Source organism: Balaenoptera ricei, chromosome 2, assembly GCF_028023285.1.
Source record: "Balaenoptera ricei isolate mBalRic1 chromosome 2, mBalRic1.hap2, whole genome shotgun sequence".
Classification (NCBI taxonomy): domain Eukaryota; kingdom Metazoa; phylum Chordata; class Mammalia; order Artiodactyla; family Balaenopteridae; genus Balaenoptera; species Balaenoptera ricei.
The window spans coordinates 100915967-100942630 of record NC_082640.1 but is presented as its reverse complement, the minus strand read 5'-3'; the positions used below and the strand labels follow the sequence as shown (position 1 = coordinate 100942630).

Below are 26664 nucleotides of genomic sequence, written 5' to 3'. Positions count from 1 at the left end.
GACGGGGCGGCCGGGGAAAGAGCCTCCCTCCCGACGCCCGAGGAAGGTGCTCCCCACACCGGCGGGTTCGAGGAGCCAGGGAAGAGCGTCCTCACCTCGCGAGAGGGCAGGGGACGAGGTGGGGGTCCAGGACGCGAGGACTCGCCTCTCAGCAGCGGCGAGCTCCGAGTGCCCAGCCCCGGACTGGGGCTCAGGCAGAGGCGCCCTGCACCGGGGCCGTCCGCCGCAGCCAGGGGTGGACAAAGCGCTGGGGTCTGGAGCGACGCGCGGGCGCGGGCCAAGTTGGCCAGACTCGGGGGACGAGGGGGTCCCGCGGGCGGGGCGGCGCGGCACTGACCTGGATGGTGCAGGTGTACTCGCTGTCGTCCAGCAGCCGCACGGTGCAGCTGTACTCGCGCTCCAGGCTCCTGCTGCTGCCGCTCATCAACCTGCTCAGCATCTTCCCGCCCGCCCGCCGCCGGGAGAGACGCGGCGGCGCTGCGGACCCCGGACCAGGCGCCCCTCAGCCGGGCAGCTCCGCACCGGCCCCAAGCACCTGCACCATCACCCCAGCGCGGACGCCACCACTGCCTCCTGCTGACCCAGCTCCTCCTCCTTCTCCTCCTCCTTCTCCGCCACCGCCTCCCCACAGCCCAGAACAAGCACCCGGCTCTCTTTCCTCCGCGCCCTACTGCCCGTGTCCTGCTCGTGGGGCGGGGCCTCGGCCGGAGGGGCCCAATGGAGGTCAGCGCGGCGGAACCGAGTGGCAGACTGTAGAGCCAATAGAAATAGGGCACTGAGATGATGGACAAGCTGGGGAAGCAATCACGGGAAAGCAGTCGGACCGAGCCAAGCCGGACCAGCCCTCTGGCGTCCCAAACGAGGGGCTCCTTTTCTCCCTGCGGTTCCTGTAGCTGCTACTTCCCCGCCCCCGCGCCAGGTGTGGGCACCCGGCTCGATCAATGTCAGCTGTTTGGAATACATTTGGCCTCTGCTTCAGGGGCCAAGTCCCACACTCTGCAACGCCTCGGTTCTCGCCTCTCGGGAGCCGGAGCGGTGAGAGCTCACAATCCCTGCACCTGCAGAATGCAAGCACCTTCGGCTCTGGACCAGGCGGCCACCCCAACCTGCGCTGTATCCCAAGGCAGCCCGACGGTCTCCTCTGCTCCACCCCTCTTATTTTGGAGAACATCTGTTTTACAGGAGCTACTTAAGGAAAACTTAAGGGTTTAACCCCTAGAAAACCCTCCACTCAAACACCCTTTGCCTCCTTCCTTTTATTTTCAGAAGACAAAAGGAAGAGACTGAGACGTGCTCCTTCAGCCGGTATAATACAGAGGAAACGATCAATCCTTTCCTTACACCTTTAGAACTAGAATTATCGTGTCTTCATACTTCCTCAACAAAACGCCAGAGTATGTAAGGAGGTATACATCACAAAGAAAAAAAAATTGTCTCCTGCCTTCTCTGACCTCATATCTAAAGACTTCATGTTCTTTATAAAAATTTCACTAAGAGACAGTATTCTCCCTCAAAAAATTTTGATGGAAGGAAATGTTACAAAAGGATCAAATCATCAAAGAACGTTAATGCTGTAATAAATATATTCATTGAAAATAATGAAATACACATAATTTCCTGTTATTTTCATTTACACTGTTGTTTGTAGGTATAACATAACAAAAATAAAACCCAATGTTATCCGAGAAAAAAAGCCCGACCATTAAAGTATGCTCCTTCCCTAGTGTCTTTGGACTCCAGAATTTATCCTTTTTTTTTTGCATGTGACCCACCCTGTCCCCCTTTGTATCTTGGATTGCTTATCACCTCAGTAACCTGGATTGCTCTCCTCATTAGTTACGTTCTCCCTTATGGCATTCAGGAGCCGTAAGAGGAGTTTCTTCTTCTCAGTGCAATCCTGGATGAGTTAGTTTAGAAACTAGAAGCAGTGAGCCAAGTATTCTAGCCATAAAACCAGATGTGAGCTCCTCTATTTCGTAGCTCCAGCAGGTAGCCTGGTGCCTGCAACATAATACTCAATAAATGCTTTTTAAATGAAGTAAATGGAATTGATAGATATTGTACAGCATCTAAACCCCAAGAGAAGAAACTAAGAGAATTTCAGGAAGGTCTTAGAGACAAGTACAATTATTAATGTGTCAAAGTGATATTCTACAGAGTTCAGCTTTGTTGTGTAGTTGGGAGAAGATGATGAAAGATTTCAGACAGGCAGAACTTTTGTTGAAGGAAAAGTTGCTATGTGATGTAAAATCTAAGAGAGCAAGAAAATATATCCAAAAAGCTAGAGGAAAGCCAGTAATGTGATGATAGGGAGGCCTCTTTAACAAGTTATGCAAATAATCAGCTGTCAGAATAAAAAGACAAAGCACCATGAATCCAGAAAAGCTCTACAGAACTGAATGCAGCCTTTTTTCAAAGTATGACCATAAATACAATCAACAGGGATAAGATTGTGGCTGCTATGCCAATGCATCAAGTAACATTCCTGCTCAGCCTAAGAAAATCATGTCAGCTTAGGTGTTCTCCTCATTGAAAGACCAGTCAGATACTCATCCATGCTTATGCATAATATCCAGAAAAAACTTAAAACTCTCCCTTACTCTCTGAAACAGAACACTTTGTAAAGAAAACAGAGGATGGACAAATAATGGAAGAAAAGCAAGAATCCATCAGTTTCTGGTTTCTTGTATGCCTCTACAGTAAGACTTGAGAACAGAGGCCTAAGGGGAACTAAAAAGAAAGGGTTCATATAAAATCAAATGGAGGAATACTTTGTTTACCTTTGGTTTTCTCAAGTCTAATGAACAGGAGGCCCAAGATGGAAAGGATTTGTTCAATAAAAGGCCTCATATGCCCTTGAGAATCAGAGTGTCATAGCATTCAAGTTTTTGACTATAAAGGAGGTCATATTTAAAATAAAATCCCCCCCCAAAAAAAAACCCAACTACAATACTTCTGAGTTCCCATCTTCCAAGTTATCAGGATGTCAGCCAGCCCCCTTTAGAGTTTCCCTCCCTTCTCTACTATGGAGGAGTCCCCAGGAGAGGTGCTGTCACCCACATATTCCTGAAATAACTGAACTATCCCTGCCTCTGCTTCAGATGCCCCATACCCTGATGTTCTGGGACACTGAACTCTCTCCAGCCAATGCAATCTTCAGCATTGCCTTGGAATTTGGCAGGAAGGGGCAGTGCCCTCTCTTCCCCAGGACATCACAAACATAAGAATGACATGGCTACTCTCAAAGCCCTTATGGACTAGATCAGGCCTGCCTTACTGTTGAGTTTCCAGCCTGGGTCCATATGTCTGGGTCCATACATCTCTTCTCTCAATCAAGAGTTCCCCTAACCATGTCTTGAGCATCCAGGCCCAACCACTGTAAAGCTCAGAGAAGAAAACAACTCTCCTCACCCAGTTAAAGGTCCACTTTCAAAGTCCCATTTTCTGTCCCAGGTGCAGCTTCTCCCTAGGATGACTGACCATGGGAATATCTACTCCTTCAGAGGAAACCCCACCCTCCATCCCCAGGGGTGTGATCTTGATCTCTGACCCAACTGGGCTATCACCTTAGAACATAACAGTCCAACAGCAGCACATTTCTCACAAAGATTGAGTTATTCAGTCTTTACATGTAGGTCCTCAGTCTTTACAGGTAGAACCTCACCAAAGCCAGTTCAGTACCTTTGCATAATTGTTTCTCCAGGAAACAGTAAGGATCATGCCTGTCTTTGCTTTCCTATATCCTTTAGATCTCAGCATCTGTTCTCCTAAGGGCATGGGCTCAAACAAGGATATCCACATCTCTACAGAAACAACAATATATTGACACATACATGGTCTAAATCAACAGAGAGAAAAGAAACAGTTCTGTTCTCTTCTGCATCAATGTCTGGGGAAGCCATGCTCCTGCTCTACACACAAAGATTTACATATCCAAATGGAGCACTGCTTCTCAGCCTAAAGCATCTACATTCAGGTTAATGGTTACTTTATAGTTTTCCAAGGGTAACACATGTATACTTGCTTTAATTTGAGGAACTAAACAATTCACAGAGTTTTCCCAGAGCAGTCTACCTCTGAAGACTTCTCTTTTATCACGACAGAAAACCACAGTTTAAGAGACAGATTTTCTACCTTCTACCAACCCTTAGGATTTTCAGTTTAGCCCTCATTACTTAAAAGAATTATTTTTATATGGAAATATAAGAAATGCATGTGGCTTTTAAATTCCAAACTACAAACATTTATCTAACATTTACTATGTGTCAGGCACATACTCCGTGACAGTTTTCTAGAATACATAAGACACAGCCCAAAGAATATGGGAAAAGGAAATGTACAAACCAAAAAGTTCACAGTCTAGGAGAGTGTGTTCAATATATGTACAATTAGGTATAATATGATACATGGAGCATGAGCGAATTACTGCGGAAGAACAACAAATGGTACAATTATTTACGCATGGGAGACAGCAAAGCCTAACAGAGAAAGCAATGGAGTTGGGTCCTAAGGAATGGAGTAGTGTCATGATGGTTGCAGACAGGAGGAGAAGAGAAGGATATGGGATGAGAAGTGACACTTTAAGTAGAGGAAACAGCATGAGCAAAGATATAGAAGCACAAATGTGTATAGCATGTTCCCAAAATTGCAAGTACCCCTGGATGGATAACATGCGAGGTGAATTGGCTGGAAAGAGATGGACTGAGGCCAGATCATATAGGACCTTCAATGCCATGCTTAGGAATTTGGATTCTGTTTTTCAGACAATAGGGGAGCATGGGAGGTTTTTAAGGAGAGAAGTGACAGGATCAGATCTTTGTTTGGAAATGATCATTCCTATAGCTGTATGAATGATTAAATTAGAGCAAACGGAGATTATTTACTGGGGGGAAAATGCATTCTGAAAACAATAGAATGTCTTTAATGAGGCATCAGAAGCGTTTATAATAGGTCTCTCAGATGTGGGTGACAGGCTTTATCATATTCTCCAATTATAGTTCATTTTCCTTATATTTCCAGCCAGCCATTGTTCTAGCAACAAAATGTATATGAAACAAAGCAAATTAATTCATTTATTCAAAAAAATTTACTAGTGATCTACAATATGCAAGTCCCTATGCCAGGTACTGAGAGAATTCAAAGATGAATAAAACATATTCTCCATCCTCATAGAATTTACAGTCCCATGCAGTCTGCAAAATTACTTCAGCAACATTTATTAAGTATTCAGTTTATGTAGATTAATATTCAATGCACATTGGTTTAAAAAAAAAGATATAAAGGGGAATGGCAGCAAAGATATGAGAAATAGCCCAAAAATATGGGCAAAGAAAATATATAAACAAGAAGAAATCAGAATAGCCCATATTTCTTGATTAATAGTGTCAATTGACTACTTGCTCAGAAAATGAAATAATTAACATTATTATACTTCCTCCCACCCTCTGTACTCCAACATCCAATTTTTGTGGCTTATATTATTTCTATTTTGTCAGGGTTTAACAACTTTTGGCAACCATATTTACTCTAGTTGTTTAGTCTCACTTCTGTATTCAAATGGATTCAGTGCTTACCACCAATCCTTTTATCCTAGCATCATCATTCTGGGTTTTTTATTTTTATTCACATCCTGATAGCTGGGATTTCTTTGCTAAGTAGTTTGTTCAAGAATGCTTAATGGCCACATTCCCTGAGTTCTTTTTTTGTCTGCCTGTTGCCTTGAACAAATACTTGAACAGAAATACTACTTGTGGCTCACATTTTGTTCACGTTCCTTCTCTCAGAATTTTGTAGCCATGGCTCCTATGTCTTTTTCTTTCCTGACATTTGCTATGGAGAAGTCTGAGTTGAGTCAAAATTTTTCCACTATAGGTGATTTTCTTTTCTTCTAAGATGGCTGAAGGCTCTATATAGTTAACCCTGAAGTTCAAGAACTTAATCAGGATATACCTCTATGTTAATTGTTCTAAATCAATTTTCCCTGGTGTAAGGTGGTGGGTTTTTTGGTACAATAGCTCTTATTATTTTTTAATTTGTTGAGTTTTCTTCCTCTGGGACACCAATTAGTCCAATATTGGATTATATTTGACTGTATCTTTCATTTCTTTTAAATTCTTAAATCTCTATGCCTTTTCCCTCTTTATTCATTGTGATTGTCCCAAATCTTTCCTCCGTGCTATTAACCTGATATTCAGCCAATTTTATTTTGTTCCTTGCTGTTGAAATTTATTTATATGATCTGCAATGATATTATTTTGGTTCTCAATCACTCTATTGTTTAACATCTCATCTTGGACCTCTTATTGTATTGAATATTATTTATTACTGAGTCTATGGAACAAAATAGTCTTAAGGAATATGCTTCTTTTCTCTGGGTTATAACAAAGAGTCTGTCCTTGACCAAACTTTAGTCTGGCCCCTATGGATCCCCTTCCTAACCAGGCCTCGACTTTTGGACTTTTTTCCATCTTTTGGACTTTTTTCCATCTTTTGGACTTTTGTCTGTCTTTGTATACCTAATTTTAGCAAGAATCCTGTTAAGTCGGTTTAGCCAGAATCCCCCAAACTCAATATCCAACCATCCTCAACATCTTACCAAATTTCTCATAACCTATCATCCCCCAGATAATGTCTGATCACCTTGGCCTGCCTTCAGCAAGAATATTGTTAGGTTGGTTTAGCTGGAATCCCCCCTTATGCCTGATGCCTCCTCTTAGTAATTTCTCATTCGCTGACCCCCAACTCTACCCCCCAATCCCCATCCTGCTCCTTAGCTATAAATTCCCACTTTTCCTTGCTGTATTCAGAATTGAGCCCAGTTCTATACTGAGGACTCTTTTCCTTTATTACAATAGTTTTTCTGAATTAAATCTGTTTTTAAACACTTTAACTACCATCCAGCTCTGGTTTTTTTCTTTAACAGCCGTTTTCATCTAAACTAGATTCTTCACCTCTCTTTCAAAAATCATGTTTCTTTCTACCATGTTTGAATAGTAGTCATGTCCTTATATTTCATCCAGTTCATGCTCAGCATGGACAGACTCTTCAGACTTTCAATTTGCTCTGATATGTGCCTGTTTTTCTTCCCCCAGTTTGGAGTTGTTTTCTAGTCAATTTGCTCTAGCATGAAGATGCAGGATAAGGGGAAGAAAAGAGGGAAGTTGGTGCTGAGTGTTGCCCTTATTTTTCTGCTCTCTTGTGAGAGTCAGTAAATGGCTAAACCCAGCCCAATCTAACCAGCCAGGGGTATATTACACTCTTGTGTAATTTGTATCAGTCCTTGTGCTCAGCCCGGTGAGCTGGAAAGTGGAAAGAGGAAGTGGAAAGCTCTGGAGGCCCTTATTGTCACTGCTGAGGCACCATGGTGGTTTATGGTGGCTTCCATTCTAACACAGTTTTCCTAGATTCCCCCATTTCTCCACCTTCCCCAAGGTTGCTTATCTACACCCTAAGAATTCTTCTTCACACATTAGTGAAGGCATGAGGGAGAACCTCAGAATGTTGTCAAATCCCCCACCCTCGGGTGGAAGGATAAATTGGGAGATTGGGATTGACATATACACACTACTATATATAAAATAGATAACTAATAAGAACTAACTGTATAGCACAGGGAACTCTATTCAGTACTCTGTAATGACCTATATGGGAAAAGAATCTAAAAAAGAGTGGGTATATGTATATGTATAACTGATTCACTTTGCTGTACAGCAGAAACTAATACAACATTGTAAATCAACTATACTCTAATAAAAAAAATAATTAAAAAATCCGGGCTTCCCTGGTGGCGCAGTGGTCGGGAATCCGCCTGCCAATGCAGGGGACACGGGTTCGAGCCCTGGTCCGGGAAGATCCCACATGCCGTGGAGCAACTGGGCCCGTGCGCCACAACTACTGAGCCTGCGCTCTAGAGCCCGCGAGCCACAACTACTGAGCCCCCGTGCCCCAACTGCTGAAGCCCGCGTGCCTAGAGCCCATGCTCCGCAACAAGAGAAGCCACCACAGTGAGAAGCCCGCGCACCGCAACAAAGAGTAGCCCCCCTCGCCACAACTAGAGAAAGCCCGCGCACAGTAATGAAGACCCAACGCAGCCAAAAATAAATAAATAATAAAATAATAAAATTAAAAAAAAAAAAAAAATCCCCCACCCTTTTTTCCTCTCATTCTGCTTCTGAGGAATAGGGGAAGGGTGAGTAACCACACCTGACTGAACCAGAATACTGTTTCTCTTATTGGTCACCTTTAAAATTTTTTTCATTTATGTGTAAGGTTTCATTCTTTACCTTGTTTTAGCTGCTGGTGAATTTTGGACTTTGTAAATGCATTTTTTGTTGTTATTGTTAATTAGGTTGACAGATAGAAAATCTGTGACCCTGCCTAATTCTTCTGTCCTTACTCAGAAATTTGTCATCCAAGCTCAACTAGTTTTGGAGTAGTTACTAATCAAAGATGTTTTCATAAAGAGGTTCAAATACCAGAGAAAGGAAGAATAAACATTCCACAGTGCACATGCTAATTGTTCAGTAAATGTCTGCAGAATAAATTTAAAAGTTTCCCTGAACATAGTTCAGTTAATTAAAACTGCAAATCATTATTATATCTTAACATTTCAATTTTTCCATTATAGTAATAAGGGAGCACTTACTATATGCCAGAAGCTCTGCTGGGTACTTTACTTGTATTATCTAATTGAATCCTCACAACACTATGGTGAGGTTGTGCTATTGATATCGTCCCCATTCTATAAATGAGGAATTTTCATTGTAGTGAGACTAAACAATTTGTCAAAAGAGTACAGCTATGAAAAAGCAAAACCTGGACTCATATCCAGGTCTTTGGTGCCAAAGACTGTGCTTTTAACAATTACATTATACAACCTTCTTTTTTAGGAATTTAGTGGAAAGAGCGTTGAACTTGGAGTCAAAAGTCCAGAATGAATACAAGCCCTAGATCTAGCATTATATGCTGTGTAATCCTGACAAGTCATTTGAATTCTGTTTCTCATTTATAAAATGGGGATGATAATGTCTTCCCTGGTTGTTCTCAGAGTCATAAGACTTTTGCTTAAAAATAGCAGGTTGAACACATGCATTTACCTCTACTTTTGCTCCAAATTTGTTAAAACAACAGTAAGGGATTTTTAAAAAACATAAACCTACATGACCAATGTGAATGAAGAGGAACCACAGTAATAACATCTTGGGAGCCAGAAAGCATATGGGTGAGTAATAATTGAGCAGACCCAAGAAAGTTGAATCCATATCCAGCAAAGGAGAAAGCTGAGAAGCAATCTTATTTGCATGTAGAACCCACAAAATATTTAGAAATTGATGCAACAGGTGCTTTAGGAAGTGGAGACAGAACTGAAAACAGGAAAATTGTTTGAAAGTCCATTTAACAAACAGTTCCCTTCCCTGACTCTAAGCAGCCAAGAGACTTCTTTTGTCTATTTATTGGAAGATAATTCTCTGGAGAGAGCAAAATAGAGTTGCTGAACTGGGGGTGGCGTCACCAGAAATTTAAGGAGTTTAAGTAATTCCTCTAACATAAAATGTAGAGACCAAAACGAAAAGGAAACAGGCAACTTGAAGGATGAAAAGACTAAGCAGGAAAAAGAAAATGTTCAAAAAGCAAATTATTAGTAAATATCCTAATAGAGATAGGAGAAGATAAGGCATTACTGAAATAAGTACCTAAATGCCATTTAGGAAAAAAACACATTCAGATAATTACAAAGAACCTTTATAAATATAAAATAAAATAGGAGACATGAAAAATAAACATGAATAGAAATAAGGAAAAAAAGATGGAGGGCAGGAAATTATCAAAGGCATAATTCAAGAAAACTTTCTAAACTGAAGGACATGAATTTCCAAATTTACAGGGTCTACCAACTATCCAGCACAATGTATGGAAACAAATCCACACCATGACACACCACTGTGAAACTTCAGAACTTTAGGAACAAAAATAAACTTTCAGAAGGGAAAAAAGTTATACACAAGCATTAGGATTACATTGGACTTCTCAACAGCAACACTGGAATCAAGAAGTAAATTCTGAGGAAAAATAACTTAAATCTAGGATTCTATATCTAAATTAGCCGTCAATTGGGTAAAAAGACATTTTAGAAATACACGATCTCAACAAATTTAACTCTTATGCACCCTTCCTCAGGAAGCTACTGGAGGATGGTTCTGCAAAAATGTTGGAGCAAACCAAGAAATAGGAACACATAATAGATTGTGTTATGTGTTCAAAAAATTCCCTGCCCTTCTCTATCAGGGTTATAATTTTACTTCCCATCCCAGTGACATCAGACTTGGCTATTGCTTTGCTTTGAACAATTAAAAGTAAGTGGAAATGATGGATATCATTGCTCTTTTCTCTCCCAAAAGATTGGTGTGGGCCAGATCAGGACTGTTCCTGGGTCCTGAGAAGAAGCCAACATGGAGCAGAGCTGCAGCCAACCTACAGAGGATATCTAATGAAAGTGAGAAATGAATCTTCTCTGTTGTTAGCCACTGAAATTTTGGAATCATTATTGAAGAAGAAAAAAAAAAAAGAAAGAAGATAAAAGAAAGAAAAAAGTATCAAAAACTGATTAAGATGTAGGATTCTGGAAATGAGATCTAACACAAGAAAGAGACGTGTAATTCTCAGAATAGTGGTCAAGTTTGATCCCAGAATGACAGCTGTGACGCGAGTCTACTCGAAGAATCAAATTTGAAATGGATGGGACTTCCCTGGTGGCGCAGTGGTTAAGAATCCGCCTGCTAATGCAGGGAACACGGGTTCGAGCCCTGGTCTGGGAAGATCCCACATGCCGTGGAGCAACTAAGCCCATGTGCCACAACTACTGAGCCTGTGCTCTAGAGCCCACGAGCCACAGCTACTGAAGCCCATGCACCTAGAGCCTGTGCTCTGCAACAAGAGAAAGCCTGTGCACGACAATGAAGACCCAATGCAGCCAAAAACAAATAAATAAATTTATTTTTTAAAAAATCAAAATGGAGAAAATCAGAAGGCTCTCAGATGTTTCAAAGAAGGTGAAATTTATAGACTACCTAATGTGTCTGACTATATTGAAAAGAAATACACCTTTGGGGGAGAATTTGGTTATGAGGTAGTAATAATTATAATAAAACAAAGTAAGTGAAAAATAAAAACAAAGCATGTATAACTCCATGAAAAACAAACAAGAAAAGTAATCATAGTATGTAGGCATTTACATAGTCATAATAACATAAATATTGATTTAACTTAACCAACATAATGATATAACTATATTGAAAGAATGGATAGGAAAGTGTGTAGGTGTGTGATTGGGGTAGGCTGGGGTTGAGGTAGTTGAAAGATATCTTTCATAAAACACCTAATTTTTAAAAAATCAACAAGTAGAAATATAAGCATATTATTTAGAAATACTGAGACAAATGCCAAAAGAAACAGCAGAAATAGCTGACAGCTATTGCCTCTGGGGGAGGCGACTGAGAAAATTGGGGCCTAGGAAATTGCTGTTTTCTTTAATAGGCCTTATAGAATGTTTTGACTGCAAAACATTGCAACACGGGGCATCTTGAGGCTTAAGAACTCAAAAGATGCAAGAAGAAAATTAATATAATAAACCAAAGTAGTACACATTTACACACACCAAAAAAAGGATGAAGGAAGGGAGGGAGGGAAGGAAACATTTGTAAACTATAAAGCACTGGGAACATTTACTATGACTGGAAACAAGTTAGAAGTCTGAGTAGCGTGGAAGTAGGAGAATGTAATGGGTAACAGCATGTCTCTAGTTTCAGACAGCCCATGGTTCAAATTCTAGCTCTGCTCCATACTAGCTCTGTGACCTTGGGACTATTGCTAGGCCTCAGTTTCCTCATTTGTAAAACAGGGATAATAGACCCTCTCTTATAGAGTTGCTGTGAGAATGAAATGAAGAAAACACTGGGAAAGTTTTAGCTAACATTAATCTCTTTTGTTCCCTCATCTTCCCTGTGGATTAATAGCCATTAAATGGATGACTAAAGGGCAATCGGTAGAAGGGGACATCTGAAGCAAAAAACTGAGGTGATATACAAACTGGAGAACCAGCCTTTGAATAATTGAAAACAGTGTATTGTAGTCGCTTCAGCAGCAGTAATTGGTAAGCCAGCCGCCATAGGGTTACAGCTGTTTCTTGCCTTTCTCTGTCCCTTTCCCTTTCCTTTTCCTCCTTCATTCCTAACCATTGTCATCATCATTATCTTGTAATGCACACTGAGCATCTCATTCATTCAGAAATGTAAATTGAATACCAAATGCTCTTCTTTTAGTCTCTGATTTCCATGTGCTTGGTTTCTACCTACATAATTTAGGCAACAGGTTATGTTTGTAGTTATGAAAAGGCATTCTTTTCTGCAACAAGAAGTAGTTATGATCAATGATAGTTAGGGAGGCTTATTAACTCAAGAGCAACCACAAGGATATTTCCGCAGCACCCAACTCTCATAGAAGATCACTTTCCTTTGCAACTAGTGCAATTCTGATTCCAAAAGCCATTGTGCTTCCCTAATCTGGTAATCAAAAAATATGAATTTTCAGAGTAGATTTTTATGTCATGCTAAATAAGCCTAGTTCTTCCTTGCATGCTAGGAAGAAGGTATTTTAAGGACATAAGAGAAAGGGAGAGAGAGAGAGAGAGAGAGAGGGAAACTTCCAGTCTCTTAGAGTTTATTGCCAGGAGAAGCCTAGTAATTCTGTAGGGAACATAGTTCTTTTTATTTTTTTCTCCTACCCGTCACTCAGAGATGTTGCCCAGACTGATGTAAGGCATTCTTAAAGACCACCATTCCTTAAATGAGAAAATATCCAGAAGATCAATGGTGCTTTCTGTGACTAAAAGTTTAGAAGATAAAAGAAACTACCTAAAGGACTCCCTCACTCCTTCATAAACATCCTGGTGTTCTTTTCTCCCTCCCCCTTCCAGCCTTTTTTATCCTTATCCATACGGGTAGACCCATTGGACACGAAGGTTCTACCCAAACCACCCCTAGGACCATCCTAACCAATCTTTATCCCAACATCCAGTGTAATTTGCCATTGCTGCTATGGTTCCAGTCACACGCTCCAATTCTGACACAGAGTTCTGTCCGATGGGTGAGATCTGGCCCCTACTTCTGGTATCTCAATCCTCTTATGGCTCCTTTAATTAGCTCCCTCATCTTGATACACCGAAAAATCACAGTCCCTCTGAGAAAGGGTTTAATGTATTCTTAATAGTCCCTCCCATTCCAGATGCTGCTATCTGCAAACAGCCCTGATTCAAACAGCAGGCTGCTAGTGGGAAGCAGCTGCATAGCACAGGGAGATCAGCTCAGTGCTTTGTGTCCACCTAGAGGGGTGGGATAGGGAGGGTGGGAGGGAGATGCAAGAGGGAGGCGATATGGGGATATATGTATATGTATAGCTGATTCATTTTGTTACACAGCAGAAACTAACACACCACTGTAAAGCAATTATACTCCAATAAAGATGTTAAAAAAAAAAAAGACAAACAGCAGGCTGTCTGTCTAGATCTCTGAATAGTCCCTCTCCTGTATTACCTAGCACTGTGATATCCAACTCAGAAAAACTCTCTAACATCGAGTTATTTCTCCTTATTATCAACCGCTTCCCCAAGATACCCTCACTTCCTTATTTCCACGCCCTTCTGATGTGTATCAGTGAGGCAAGGATTTCCTCCCAGAATCTGCAGTTGGGTCCACCTTGTACCTATCTTGACCCAGTGTACCTTGTCTACTTACCATTAACCAGAACATGCTGGCCCTGTCTGAAGATAAGACAGTCATCCAGCCAACCTACTGGGAAGAATGTGTTTCTCATAAGGAAGTAGGAAGCCTGATCTTTGAGATCAAGGCAGCTTATACATGCATGACTCTATACCCCTCCTTACCCACACTGGTCTGCCTGTAAAAAGGCAAACATATGTCTATTTCCCTACTTTTGAGTCACTAACTGGGTTTGAAAGGATATTGCACTAATCGGAATAATTAGTTCCACTGGCTGAAATTTTAGGAAAATATAAGATTTTGCATTTGGGGTTACAATAATGACTAATAACACTTACTGTATGCTAGGCACTGTATTAAGTGCTTCATATAAACTAACTCACTTAATCCTCACAGCTACTCAATGAAGTAGGCACTGTTTTATCCCCACTTCACAAATGAGAAAATTAAAGCACATAGAGGTTGAATAACTTACCAAAGGTCACATAGCTAGTAGAATTGGGTGTTGAACCCAAGCAATCCTCAAGGACCATTAAGCTATACTGTCCCTAGGAAACTAAGACAGGTTAGGTAAGGGCTCTAATTTAGATCTTCCTTCAAAATGGACTTTGTAATCCTTAAAATAAAGTCCAAAATGATTTCTCTCTGTGAATCAAGCAACTCCTAGCACATTTGGCTTCATCTTCATAATTCATTTGCTAATGTAAACAGGAAAGTAGCCAATTACTACTAAAGTGTGTTTTGTATTTATTAAACAATACTATAAAATTCTGATGAAAACCCCTATTGTAATTCAGACTTGAGGTTTTTTCTTGGTGTTCAGAAACTGGTCCAGCTGTTTCTCCAGCTGCCTGGTAATTCCACAGGAAGAAAATCAGTGAATTGGTTCAAATTCTAAATTTTGAAAAGGACAGTGCATTTCCTTTTGTCTTCATAAGACACCTACATTTAAATTACAATGCAAAAGAACCAGGCACTGTGTGAGCAAATTTGCATAATTGGTGTCAGGGGTCTAAAGCAGAAGCAAAAGGGGGCTACAAATTAATGGAACTGATAGAGCTGATTATTCTATCCATCTTAGCATCTTTTCAAACCCTTTATAATGGAGACATTAAATTGCTATGCATATCTCCTTTAAATCTAGCTATATTATTAAGAGCTTAATTAGGTTAAAGAAGGAAAAATGCAACCATAAGGTTTTGCATGTTTGGATCTTTGCCTTTTTGTTTAGAACATGTATGGTAAAACATGTGCCCATTGTTCCAAAGATTTCATGGCATTCAGCATTTCTTTCTGACCCATTTGCTCACAAAGCCTGCCACATCCGTTATACTAAACAGCCAGTTCATCCATCAGAAGACTAATGTGGATAATTCAAGCAAAATTTTAAGAAGCTGAACGTCTGCAGTAAATGTGGCCTATATCTTTCATAGATTTTAGCTGTTCTTTGTGGAGAAGAAGTCGTAATCAGGAATAATTGCTTGCAAGGAACAGAAACCCACTCAAACTAACTCAAGCACAGGGGGTGATGCTTATTAAAAGGATACAGGAGTATCTAGTGGAACCAAAGCCAGTGGCACAGCCAGGTCTTGACATGGAACTTCACATGCCAAGGGACTTGACATGGAACTTGAAAGTCAGGAACTAAAGGTATTCTTTTCATCTCTTCTAAGTTCAGTAATATCTTTTTTCTTTGAAGATTGGCTTTCTCTGCTTCAGCATCCCCTTGGTAGAAAATGGCAGTCTAGCCCCAGCTCTTTATCACCTACTAGCTCCATTGCCCAAGAAAAACTAGCTAGAGATTGCATCCCAATTCCAAATATCCAGGAGAGAGAATGTAATTAGGCCAACCTCAGGTCACGTGTCTACTCCTTGTCCAATCAGCTATGGCTAGGGGAGCAGCATCATATGACACCGAGCGGCTCTCCCCCCTCTAGTAAGTGGAGCCGGTAGGCATTTTGAAAGGGACTCATTACAACGCATTGTTGCCATTCTTCAGAATTAGATGATGATGAACTACAGATCAGTTAGCATTTAAACCTTCTTGGATCCACATTTTATCCATCTCTGCATCTCAAATCCATCCTTGTCTCTACAGGTAACCTTAAACACTTGATTTTCTCTTTTCTGCCTGTGCCAAAATCATCAACAAAGTGTTGACAAGCTAGTTGTGAGCATTTGTCAACTTGTACAACTGATGCTGACTCTCTCTTTCTCATGAAGAATTTCCTAGAAATTTTATTTTCCAGCTTCAAGAAATTTCACAAGAAATGCCTGCATATATCTCCACCCTTGCCCTTAAACTAGGTACTCAGTGACCAAAAATAACATCAAGAAAGACAACCTACACCTTTTAGTTAGAACCTCCAAATAAATGAGAACAATGTAAACACCATCTCCTGTGAAGATGTGTGAAAGGAAAATATAAAGTCATATACTTGCTAACCAACACATTATAATTTTGACTTCCTGGCTGGAAATGGAGTCACTTCATTAAAATACAGCCACATCAAAAAAAAAAAGAAAGAAAGAAAGAAAAAAAATACAGCCATATCATTGTCAATTCCAAGTGACATTTCAGGAAAGAATAAGTGATGATACATCTAATGACCAAATTCAGCCATGATAACCCTTCGTCACTGTCATTTAGCCACCAAGACCCCTTTCTAAGAAGGAGAAAGTGCTTTATCTTCTTAATTTTTAAAAAAGTTAATTTAAGTTTTAATTTTCACAATCTATGCAAAAGTGTCCCCCTGGCATCTAGAGTTTCCCTAGTTATAGGGGATAAAGAAGATTCCATGCTGAATAGCTTTTAACTCAGTAAGAATTTCAAACTTTAGGAGCTGAAGATAGAGATGATTTCCAAATTGCATCTGTGCAGAAAATGCTGACTATGGGTACTAGGCCAGGAATAACTACAGCCATATTTTTTCCCTTCTTATGTTTTCCAAATGAGTCATAAAGGACCCCCTGCATTCAAATAGTGCATCATGAAATGGGAAAGATAAAATACAGAAATTGGACATTGCTGTCTCTTCTTGATGAATCCAGCTTTTTGTTACCTGGTGTGAGGCCAGAATAGCCCTTCTAAAATAGAAGTGAGTTGTACTCCATGCCAGCCATTTCCAGTGCACTGTGCTATTTCTTTGCTATTTGTGTGGCACCTCTCCCAGGGGAAGCAATGCTGCATTGTCTTCAAGAATGTCTGGTCCAGTGGTTCTTAACCCTGTTTGCAAATTAGAATTACCTGGGAGCTTTAAAAAAAATACCAATGTGTGGATTCTACCAATTAAATTAGAATCTCTGAGAACCACACGTGGGTATCAGTGTTTTTAAAAAGCTCTCCAGGGACTTCCCTGGTGGCACAGTGGTTAAGAATCCACCTGCCGATGCAGGGGACATGGGTTCGATCCCTGGTCCAGGAAGATCCCACATGCCATGGAGCACCTAAGCCCATGCGCCACAACTACTGAGCCTGCACTCTAGAGCCCACAAGCCACAGTTCCTGAAGCCCACGTGCTCTAGGACCCGTGTGCCGCAGCTACTGAGCCCGCGTGCTGCAACTACTGAAGCCCACATGCCTAGAGCCCGTGCTCTGCAGCAAGAGAAGCCACTGCAATGAGAAGCCTGCACACCACAATGAAGAGTAGTCTCTACTCGCCGCAACTAGAGAAAGCCCGTGCGCAGCAGCAAAGACCCCGTGCAGCCAAAAATAAACAAAATAATAATAATAAAATGTAATAAATGAAAAGCTCTCCAGGAGCTTCAAACGTGCCACCAGAGTTGAGAACCTCTGGATTACACTTTATAAAGACAGGCTGACCATTACTTTTTGCCTTAAAGACCAATGTTTCTCAACCATTACTTCATTATTGCCTCCTAATGAGTCTTTTTAGACATTTTTTTCCCTAGGTCTCCCACACCCCCAGCCCCATGAAAATTTAATACCACAGATATATTGTATACTTGTTACTGCATGTATATCTGTGCTTTATACACAAGAAGAGTAAGGCTCTTTTGCCCTCGAAGAACCAATTTTTGCCCCCTTGGGGGCAGTAGTGTTCCCACTGAGAATGTATGTAATAGACTGAACAAATCAATGAAGTTGGATGGGTCAGTTGTGCTGCAGTGACAAACAACCCAAAATCTCAGTGACTTAAAACAAAAAAAGTACACACCTTGCTTGCAACAACATGTGCATTAGAAACCAGGAAAGGAGCCCAGCTCTACATCATGATCTTTACTCCAGCACCCAGGCTGCTGGAGCAAATTCTATCTGGAATATTACCAGTAATCATGGCAGAGGAAAGAGGGAACATTTAAAAAAAAGCATGCTCTGGCTCTTAAAACTTATGCCATGATTGCAGATTAGTCTATGCTCATTTAAAGAAAAGATGGACACTATTTTAAAGTGATCTTTAATATATATATATATATATATATATATATTTTTTTTTTTTTTTTTTTGGTTGCGTTGGGTCTGTTGCTGCGCACGGGCTTTCTCTAGTTGTGGCAAGTGGAGCCTACTCTTCATTGCGGTGCGCAGGCTTCTCATTGCGGTGGCTTCTCTTGTTGTGGAGCAAGGGCTCTAGGCGCGTGGGCTTCAGTAGTTGTGGCACATGGGCTCAGTAGTTGTGGCTCGCGGGCTCCAGAGCACAGGCTCAGTAGTTGTGGCACACGGGCTTAGTTGCTCCACGGCATGTGGGATCTTCCCAGGCCAGGGCTCGAACCCGTGTCCCCTACATTGGCAGGCAGATTCTTAGCCACTGTGCCACTGGGGAAGTTCCTAATGTATTTTTATATAAACAAATTTGAAATACAGTTTACTTTGGTTGTTTTTATATATCAAGTCCCATAAGTCTTGTATTTGTTTCTCATAAGTGTAACCCTGGACCATGACTTAATGTTATCTTTGTTTTGTCTTTTGGGTGGCCTAACCTACATTAACATGAAGGCTGAACATTTTTAGACTTTTTTTCCAAAAAGCATAGTAATGATTACTTTATTAATAAAGGAAGTCCTGTATTTGAAAAAAAAACACAACAAACTTATGCCAGAGGAACCCCCAAAGCCTCCACTGACATTTCAATGGCTAGAGTAAGTCACATGGTGACACCTGAGCTCATCAGACTGTAATCCTCCCACAAGAAGGGGAACCAGATATTGATGAGCAATATACCAAGCAGGAAATCCTCTCAGACAATAAGAAAGGGTTACATACGCTCTTATTGATCACTAAGAGCATCTTTCCTGGTTACCATGCACCTGGTTTCAGGGCAAGGAAGGGCATGGCATGGCACTGGCAATGCTATTCCCTTCTTGGTTTTTACATCTATCTTTTACTTGAATTAAGGTGAAATTAAAAGAGCTCAGTGGTCATTTTTAAAAATATTTTTTCATGGTTCTACTAACTCCGTAGCAACGATCATGGCATTCTGCTTGCGTTATTGTCGAGAATCCTTTTAGTGGATACTCCTAATTGTCTTTTGGAGCACATCAGGTTTTCCTCACTGACTTTTGATCAGGTTTCATATTTCCAGTTTGAGGTTTGGGAGTACTCAATTAACTACATTATATACCCTGTGCAAAACTTATTGTAGCTTCAAACCCAGAAAATGCAGGTCAACATCTCACTTCTTTTGTTTATCAATCAAATTTCTGCCAGGACTATATAAGATTTCCAAGCCTCATGAAGGAAATGGTCAGAATTACAAACCATGATAACTGGACACATTGCCAAGTGCCCTAATCTAGAATTAAGTTTGGATACAGTGAAACAAACAAACAAACAAAACCAAAACAAAACAAAAAAGAATATAACTTCACAATTAAAATCAGGCATATCATTTAGATATAGCTAGGGGGCCCTGAAAGGAATAATGCCTGTGGAAAGTAAGGATTTTAACTTGAATTGACATTATGACGAGGAATATTTAACATGATGTCTGTCTTGTTTCTTGTTGCGATTAGGCACGCCAACTGCCATTGGTTACCAAAAGACCTTTTGAACTACAAGTTGGTCTAAGAGTTTGGACGGTTTTAGAGAGTCCTTTGATTAGGAAAGGACTCGGTCCTTGCTCTATGTTCTGTGTTGGAGAATAAACCCTTTACTCCAAAGGATCCCAAATAGATCACTATAGATCTGAAGTTATTAGAGCTTTATCTTGCAAATTCCATCATGTGCTTCCCACATATCTCTTTCTCTTTGGTTTGTCTGGATTCACCTTGGGGACAGAGCTTCCCTCCCATAACCCGTTCTCTCTCATAGTCTGTTCCTTGCCCCAGGCCCCATCCCTGCCTCAACAATCTCAAGGCTTTGAGGACATTAGAAAGAGTTTTTCTGGGGCTTCCCTGGTGGTCCAGTGGTTAAAACTCCACACTCCCAATGCAGGGAGTTGGGGTTCGATCCCTGGTCAAGGAACTAGATCCCTCATGTCACAAGTAAAAAGATCCCACATACTGCAGCAAAGACCCGGCGAAGCCAAATAAAGAAACACTTTTTTAAAAAAATAAAGAGTTTTTCTTCCTAAGATCTAATCATTTTATGACTTTCTTCAGTTCTGTCCCCTGCTAGGTCATGGAGAAGCCTATTCCTGAACGTCACAAAGAAGGGTCATTGTCTTAGGATCCCAAAGATGTCACCAGTAATAAACTTTTTATTCTAGTAGATACATTATACCACATAGAAAGTCTAAAAACCATTCTCCTTACATCAAATGTCTCTAGAAGTTAATGACAAAAACCAGAGCATCTGTGATTTTTATCACCTGTTCCTGGCTGGGAATCTACCAGGTTTGGGAAACCCAAACATGATCCCCTCAGCACTTTTTACAAGGACACTTTCAAAAGATCCAGGCTTTTTTCTAGTAGCCCACAGACTCCTGGAGCTGTAGGGATACCATAGAAGCCCTTGACTGGGTCCTACAGCCTCAGACCAGTTTGTTGTAAAGGGAAAATTTTGTGCATGACAGAGTTGGATGCACATTTTCACAAAACTGGACCCCAGCCCTTCTAGTACCTCCACAGAGAGAGGCAACTGGTAGGTTTCCAGACAGCACCTTGCCCTGTGCTTCCACTTGTTTCCTCAGTCCCTGATCTATTCCTAATGTTTCTCTACACAGTTACAGCTCTGTCCGGTGCAGTTCTTTGCTCACATCTGCATTTCACTGTGAATCAGGAATCTGGCTTTGATGTGGCATTTTAGTACCAGGGCCTGATTCTGTCTCTGGGAGGATTTGAGTCTTCATAGCCCACCCTGGACAATTAGGAAAGTATCAGGCCTTCAGGGAGATTGTTGAAGAGTAAGCAATACTGCCGCCTTGTGGAAGGTAATGGTTATACTCTTCGTGGAGAAATTATTTTTTAAAAAGTAACTTTGAAAGTGAGATTTGAAGTGGGTTTGGAGATTTGCTTTTCATTTTATATCTTTGTGCATTGTTTGAATTTTTGTCATTTGCATAATGTATCTTATTTTAAAGTAAGTTTAGTCCATTAGTAAATAAATTAAATTTCTAAAAGTAAAAAGCATTTAGGATATTTTAAAATATCCTGTTGTTTGCCATGTAAAGTTTTTCCTGGCTCTATAACTAACTGTGTAACCTTAATCATTTGAGTATGTTTCATCATTAGTAAAATGTGGGATTTGGATTTGATGACACTTAAATTATAATTGTTCTCTATTATCTTTCAGTTAAATTTTTTCCCAGTCTTCATTTTACCAGATATAGCAATTAATATGTATGAAACTCACATAACAGAAAAATGGAAATTTTTTAGTATTGAAAGCTAAATCAAGGCAGTCATTCTAACCTGGTGGTTCTCAAACCTAGCTGCATATTAGAATCCTTCTGGGAAACTTTAAAAATTCCAATACCTGGGGGCTTCCCTGGTGGTGCAGTGGTTAAGAATCCGCCTGCCAATGCAGGGGACACGGGTTCGAGCCCTGGTCTGGGAGGATCCCATATGCCTCGGAGCGGCTGGGCCCGTGCGCCACAGCTGCTGAGCCTGCGCATCTGGAGCCTGTGCTCCGCAACAAGAGAGGCCGTGATAGTGAGAGGCCCGCGCACCACACCGCGATGAAGAGTGGCCCCCGCTCGCCGCAACTAGGGGGAGCCCTCGCGCAGAAACGGAGACCCAGCACAGCCTAAATAAATTAATTAATTAATTTAAAAAAAAAAAAATCCAATACCTGGACCACACTCCAGACCAATTATATTAGAATCTCTGAGAGTAGGGTCTTGGCAACAGGCATCTTTTAAAAAGCTTCTCAAATGATTCCAATGTGCAACTAAGTTTGAGAACTACTGCTAGTTAAATTGTTACCTGACCTAAAAAAATCTCCTTTACAGAGTTTAAAATTCCACTACCAAGACACAAGTAAGATTAATGACTGTCCTCTTTTCAAAATTAAATATACTCATAAAGACTAAATTAACCAAATGCTTTGATTCAAATTAGCTTAGTAAGAGTACTTTCTTCCTAACACTTAGCTAAAGTCAGCCCCATGAAGAGGTTGAGAGTTTAAATAAGGTTAGGGGAAAAGATAACTCATTTTGGAATATATCATGAAATACCTTGGGAGCGGTTAGGTATGAAAAGGCTGCAGAAGGAAGCAATGAGCAACCGGAAATCATCATGAGGACACCAGGAATATGGAAGAGGATGAACCAGGGAGTAGCAGAGGAATGAAAAGGAGCAGACAAGTGAACCAAAGACTAATTGCAACTATTTAAAAATTTGTCTAGGGCAAAGGGTACAAACTTACAGTTGTAAGATGAATAAGTTCTGGGGATCTAATGTACAGCATGGTGATTATAGTTAATAATGCTATATTATATACCTGAAAGTTGCTAAGAGAGTAGATCTTAAATGTTCTCACCAGAAAAAAGAAATGGTAATTATGTGATGTGAGGATACCTTTGGCTAAAGCTAAGGTGATAATCATTTTGCAATATATACATGTATCAATCAACACATGTACACCTTAAACTCACACACAATATTATATATCAATTATATTTCAATAAAGCCAGAAAATTTTTGTCTAAAAATTTCCATTAATCCAATCTGTAATGTAATCATTCCTAATAATATCAAATCTTTCAGGTTGAGTAGAAGAGACTACCTATGCAGAGCATCTTAGTATGATTTCTATATATTATTTCATTAATCAAATATTTTATGTACTTTTAAAATATAACATTTAAAATTTTTAATCCTTTCAATTTCATGAAGTACATATTATTATCCCCATTTTACAGATAAGAACACTGGGTTTGAAGGAGGGATTAACTTTTTTTGTTTTGTCACAATGAAAAGAAACTTAATCAAAAGGTAATTATATTGAAATGCTAGAGAGGGTGTGGAGAAAAGGGAACCCTCTTGTATTGTTGGTGGGAATATAAATCAATACAGCCACTATGGAGAATGGTATAGAGGTTCCTCAAAAAGCTAAAAATGGAATTATCATATGACCCAGCAATCCCACTACTGGGCATATAACCTGAGAAAACCATAATTCAAAAAGACACATGCACCCCAGTGTTCACTGCAGCACTATATACAATAGCCAGGTCATGGAAGCAACCTAAATGTCCACCGACAGATGAACAGATAAAGAAGATGTGGTACCTATATACGATGGAATATTACTCAGCCATGAAATGGAACGAAACTGGGTCATTTGTAGAGACGTGGATGGACCTAGGGGCTGTCATACAGAGTGAAGTAAGTCAGAAAGAGAAAAACAAATATCATATATTAACGCATATATGTGGAATCTAGAAAAATTGTGCAGATGAACCGGTTTGCAAGGCAGAAATGGAGACACAGATGTAGAGAACAAATGCATGGACACCAAGTGGGGAACAGGGGGGTGGGTGGAGTTGAGAGATTGGGATTGACATATATACACTAATATGTGTAACATAGATAACTAATGAGAACCTGCTGCATAGCACAGGGAACTCCACTTCGCTGTACAGTAGAAACTAACACAACATTGTAAAACAACTATACCACAATAAAAAAAATTATATTGTAATATTTGGTATCTGAAAGCATATAGATATAGGTATAGGTATATCTCCCAGCTGCCCTGAATAATTATGCCTTACATAACTGGCTATTGTCCTCTGATATCTGCTCATCTGATCTTTTCTTTTTAAAAAATATTTAAAATATTTTCCAATATGTTATAATTATGTTCATTTCAAGGTAAAAATGTAACAAAAAAGAATTATCCTTTACTTTTCTTCTTGACTCACACCTATGCATACCCATACACGCTTCCCTTTTTGGTGATAAATGGTTATCTTGGATAATCCTGCAGCCTGTGGACCAAAAACCACAGTTACAGAAAGATAGAGAAGATGAAAAGGCAGAGGGCTATGTACCAGATGAAGGAACAAGAAAAATCCCCAGAAAAACAACTAAATGAAGTGGAGATAGGCAACCTTCCAGAAAAAGAATTCAGAATAATGATAGTGAAGATGATCCAGGACCTCGGAATAAGAATGGAGGCAAAGATTGAGAAGATGCAAGAAATGATTAACAAAGACCTAGAAGAATTAAAGAACAAACAAACAGAGATGACCAATACAATAACTGAAATGAAAACTACACTAGAAGGAATCAATAGCAGAATAACTGAGGCAGAAGAACGGATAAGTGACCTGGAAGACAGAATGATGGAATTCACTGCTGCGGAACAGACTAAAGAAAAAAGAATGAAAAGAAATGAAGACAGCCTAAGAGACCTCTGGGATAACATTAAACGCAACAACATTCGCATTATAGGGGTCCCAGAAGGAGAAGAGAGAGAGAAAGGACCAGAGAAAATATTTGAAGAGATTATAGTCGAAAACTTCCCTAACATGGGAAAGGAAATAGCCACCCAAGTCCAGGAAGCGCAGAGAGTCCCATACAGGATAAACCCAAGGAGAAACACGCCGAGACACATAGTAATCAAAGTGGCAAAAATTAAAGACAAAGAAAAGTTATTGAAAGCAGCAAGGGAAAAACGACAAATAACATACAAGGGAACTCCCATAAGGTTAACAGCTGATTTCTCAGCAGAAACTCTGCAAGCCAGAAGGGAGTGGCATGATATACTTAAAGTGATGAAAGGGAAGAACCTACAACCAAGATTACTCTACCCGGCAAGGATCTCATTTAGATTTGATGGAGAAATCAAAAGCTTTACAGACAAGCAAAAGCTAAGAGAATTCAGCACCACCAAACCAGCTCTACAACAAATGCTAAAGGAACTTCTCTAAGTGGGAAACACAAGAGAAGAAAAGGACCTACAAAAACAAACACAAAACAATTAAGAAAATGGTCATAGGAACATACATATCGATAATTACCTTAAACGTGAATGGATTAAATGCCCCAACCAAAAGACATAGACTGGCTGAATGGATACAAAAACAAGACCCATATATATGCTGTCTACAAGAGACCCACTTTAGACCTAGGGACACATACAGACTGAAAGTGAGGGGATGGAAAAAGATATTCCATGCAAATGGAAATCAAAAGAAAGCTGGAGTAGCTATACTCATATCAGATAAAATAGACTTTAAATTAAAGAATGTTACAAGAGACAAGGAAGGACACTACATAATGATCCAGGGATCAATCCAAGAAGAAGATATAACAATTATAAATATATATGCACCCAACATAGGAGCACCTCAATACATAAGGCAACTGCTAACAGCTATAAAAGAGGAAATCGACAGTAACACAATAATAGTGGGGGACTTTAACACCTCACTTACACCAATGGACAGATCATCCAAAATGAAAATAAATAAGGAAACAGAAGCTTTAAATGACACAATAGACCAGATAGATTTAATTGATATATATCGGACATTCCATCCAAAAACAGCAGATTACACGTTCTTCTCAAGTGCGCACGGAACATTCTCCAAGATAGATCACATCTTGGGTCACAAATCAAGCCTCAGTAAATTTAAGAAAATTGAAATCATATCAAGCATCTTTTCTGACCACAACGCTATGAGATTAGAAATGAATTACAGGGAAAAAAACGTAAAAAGGACAAACACATGGAGGCTAAACAATACGTTACTAAATAACCAAGAGATCACTGAAGAAATCAAAGAGGAAATCAAAAAATACCTAGAGACAAATGACAATGAAAACACGACGACCCAAAACTTATGGGATGCAGCAAAAGCAGTTCTAAGAGGGAAGTTTATAGCTATACAAGCCTACCTAAAGAAACAAGAAAAAGCTCAAGTAAACAATCTAACCTTACACTTAAAGAAACTAGAGAAAGAAGAACAAACAAAACCCAAAGTTAGCAGAAGGAAAGAAATCATAAAGATCAGAGCAGAAATAAATGAAATAGAAACAAAGAAAACAATAGCAAAGATCAATAAAACTAAAAGTTGGTTCTTTGAGAAGATAAACAAAATTGATAAACCATTAGCCAGACTCATCAAGAAAAAGAGGGAGAGGACTCAAATCAATAAAATCAGAAATGAAAAAGGAGAAGTTACAACAGACACTGCAGAAATACAAAGCATCCTAAGAGACTACTACAAGCAACTTTATGCCAATAAAATGGACAACCTGGAAGAAATGGACAAATTCTTAGAAAGGTATAACCTTCCAAGACTGAACCAGGAAGAAATAGAAAAGATGAACAGACCAATCACAAGTAATGAAATTGAAACTGTGATTAAAAATCTTCCAACAAACAAAAGTCCAGGACCAGATGGCTTCACAGGTGAATTCTATCAAACATTTAGAGAAGAGCTAACACCCATCCTTCTCAAACTCTTCCAAAAAATTGCAGAGGAAGGAACACTCCCAAACTCATTCTATGAGGCCACCATCACCCTGATACCAAAACCAG

The 26664-nt window shown here is 39.9% G+C and overlaps 1 protein-coding gene across 3 annotated transcripts in view; it reads right to left on the bottom strand.

The window, feature by feature from the left end:
• The window catches only part of FRMD5 (FERM domain containing 5), a 409984-nt gene that overhangs the window by 349219 nt on the left and 34101 nt on the right, over window positions 1–26664 (bottom strand). For 2 of the 3 annotated variants that reach the window (XM_059913405.1, XM_059913408.1), the window contains exon 1: window positions 338–571. The exons of the other annotated variant lie outside the window; for it this stretch is intronic. In XM_059913405.1, coding sequence (XP_059769388.1) covers window positions 338–439 — 102 coding nt within the window. In that variant the 5' untranslated portion in view covers window positions 440–571. Of the gene's footprint in view, window positions 1–337; window positions 572–26664 lie in introns of those variants that run through there. 3 annotated transcript variants of the gene reach the window in all.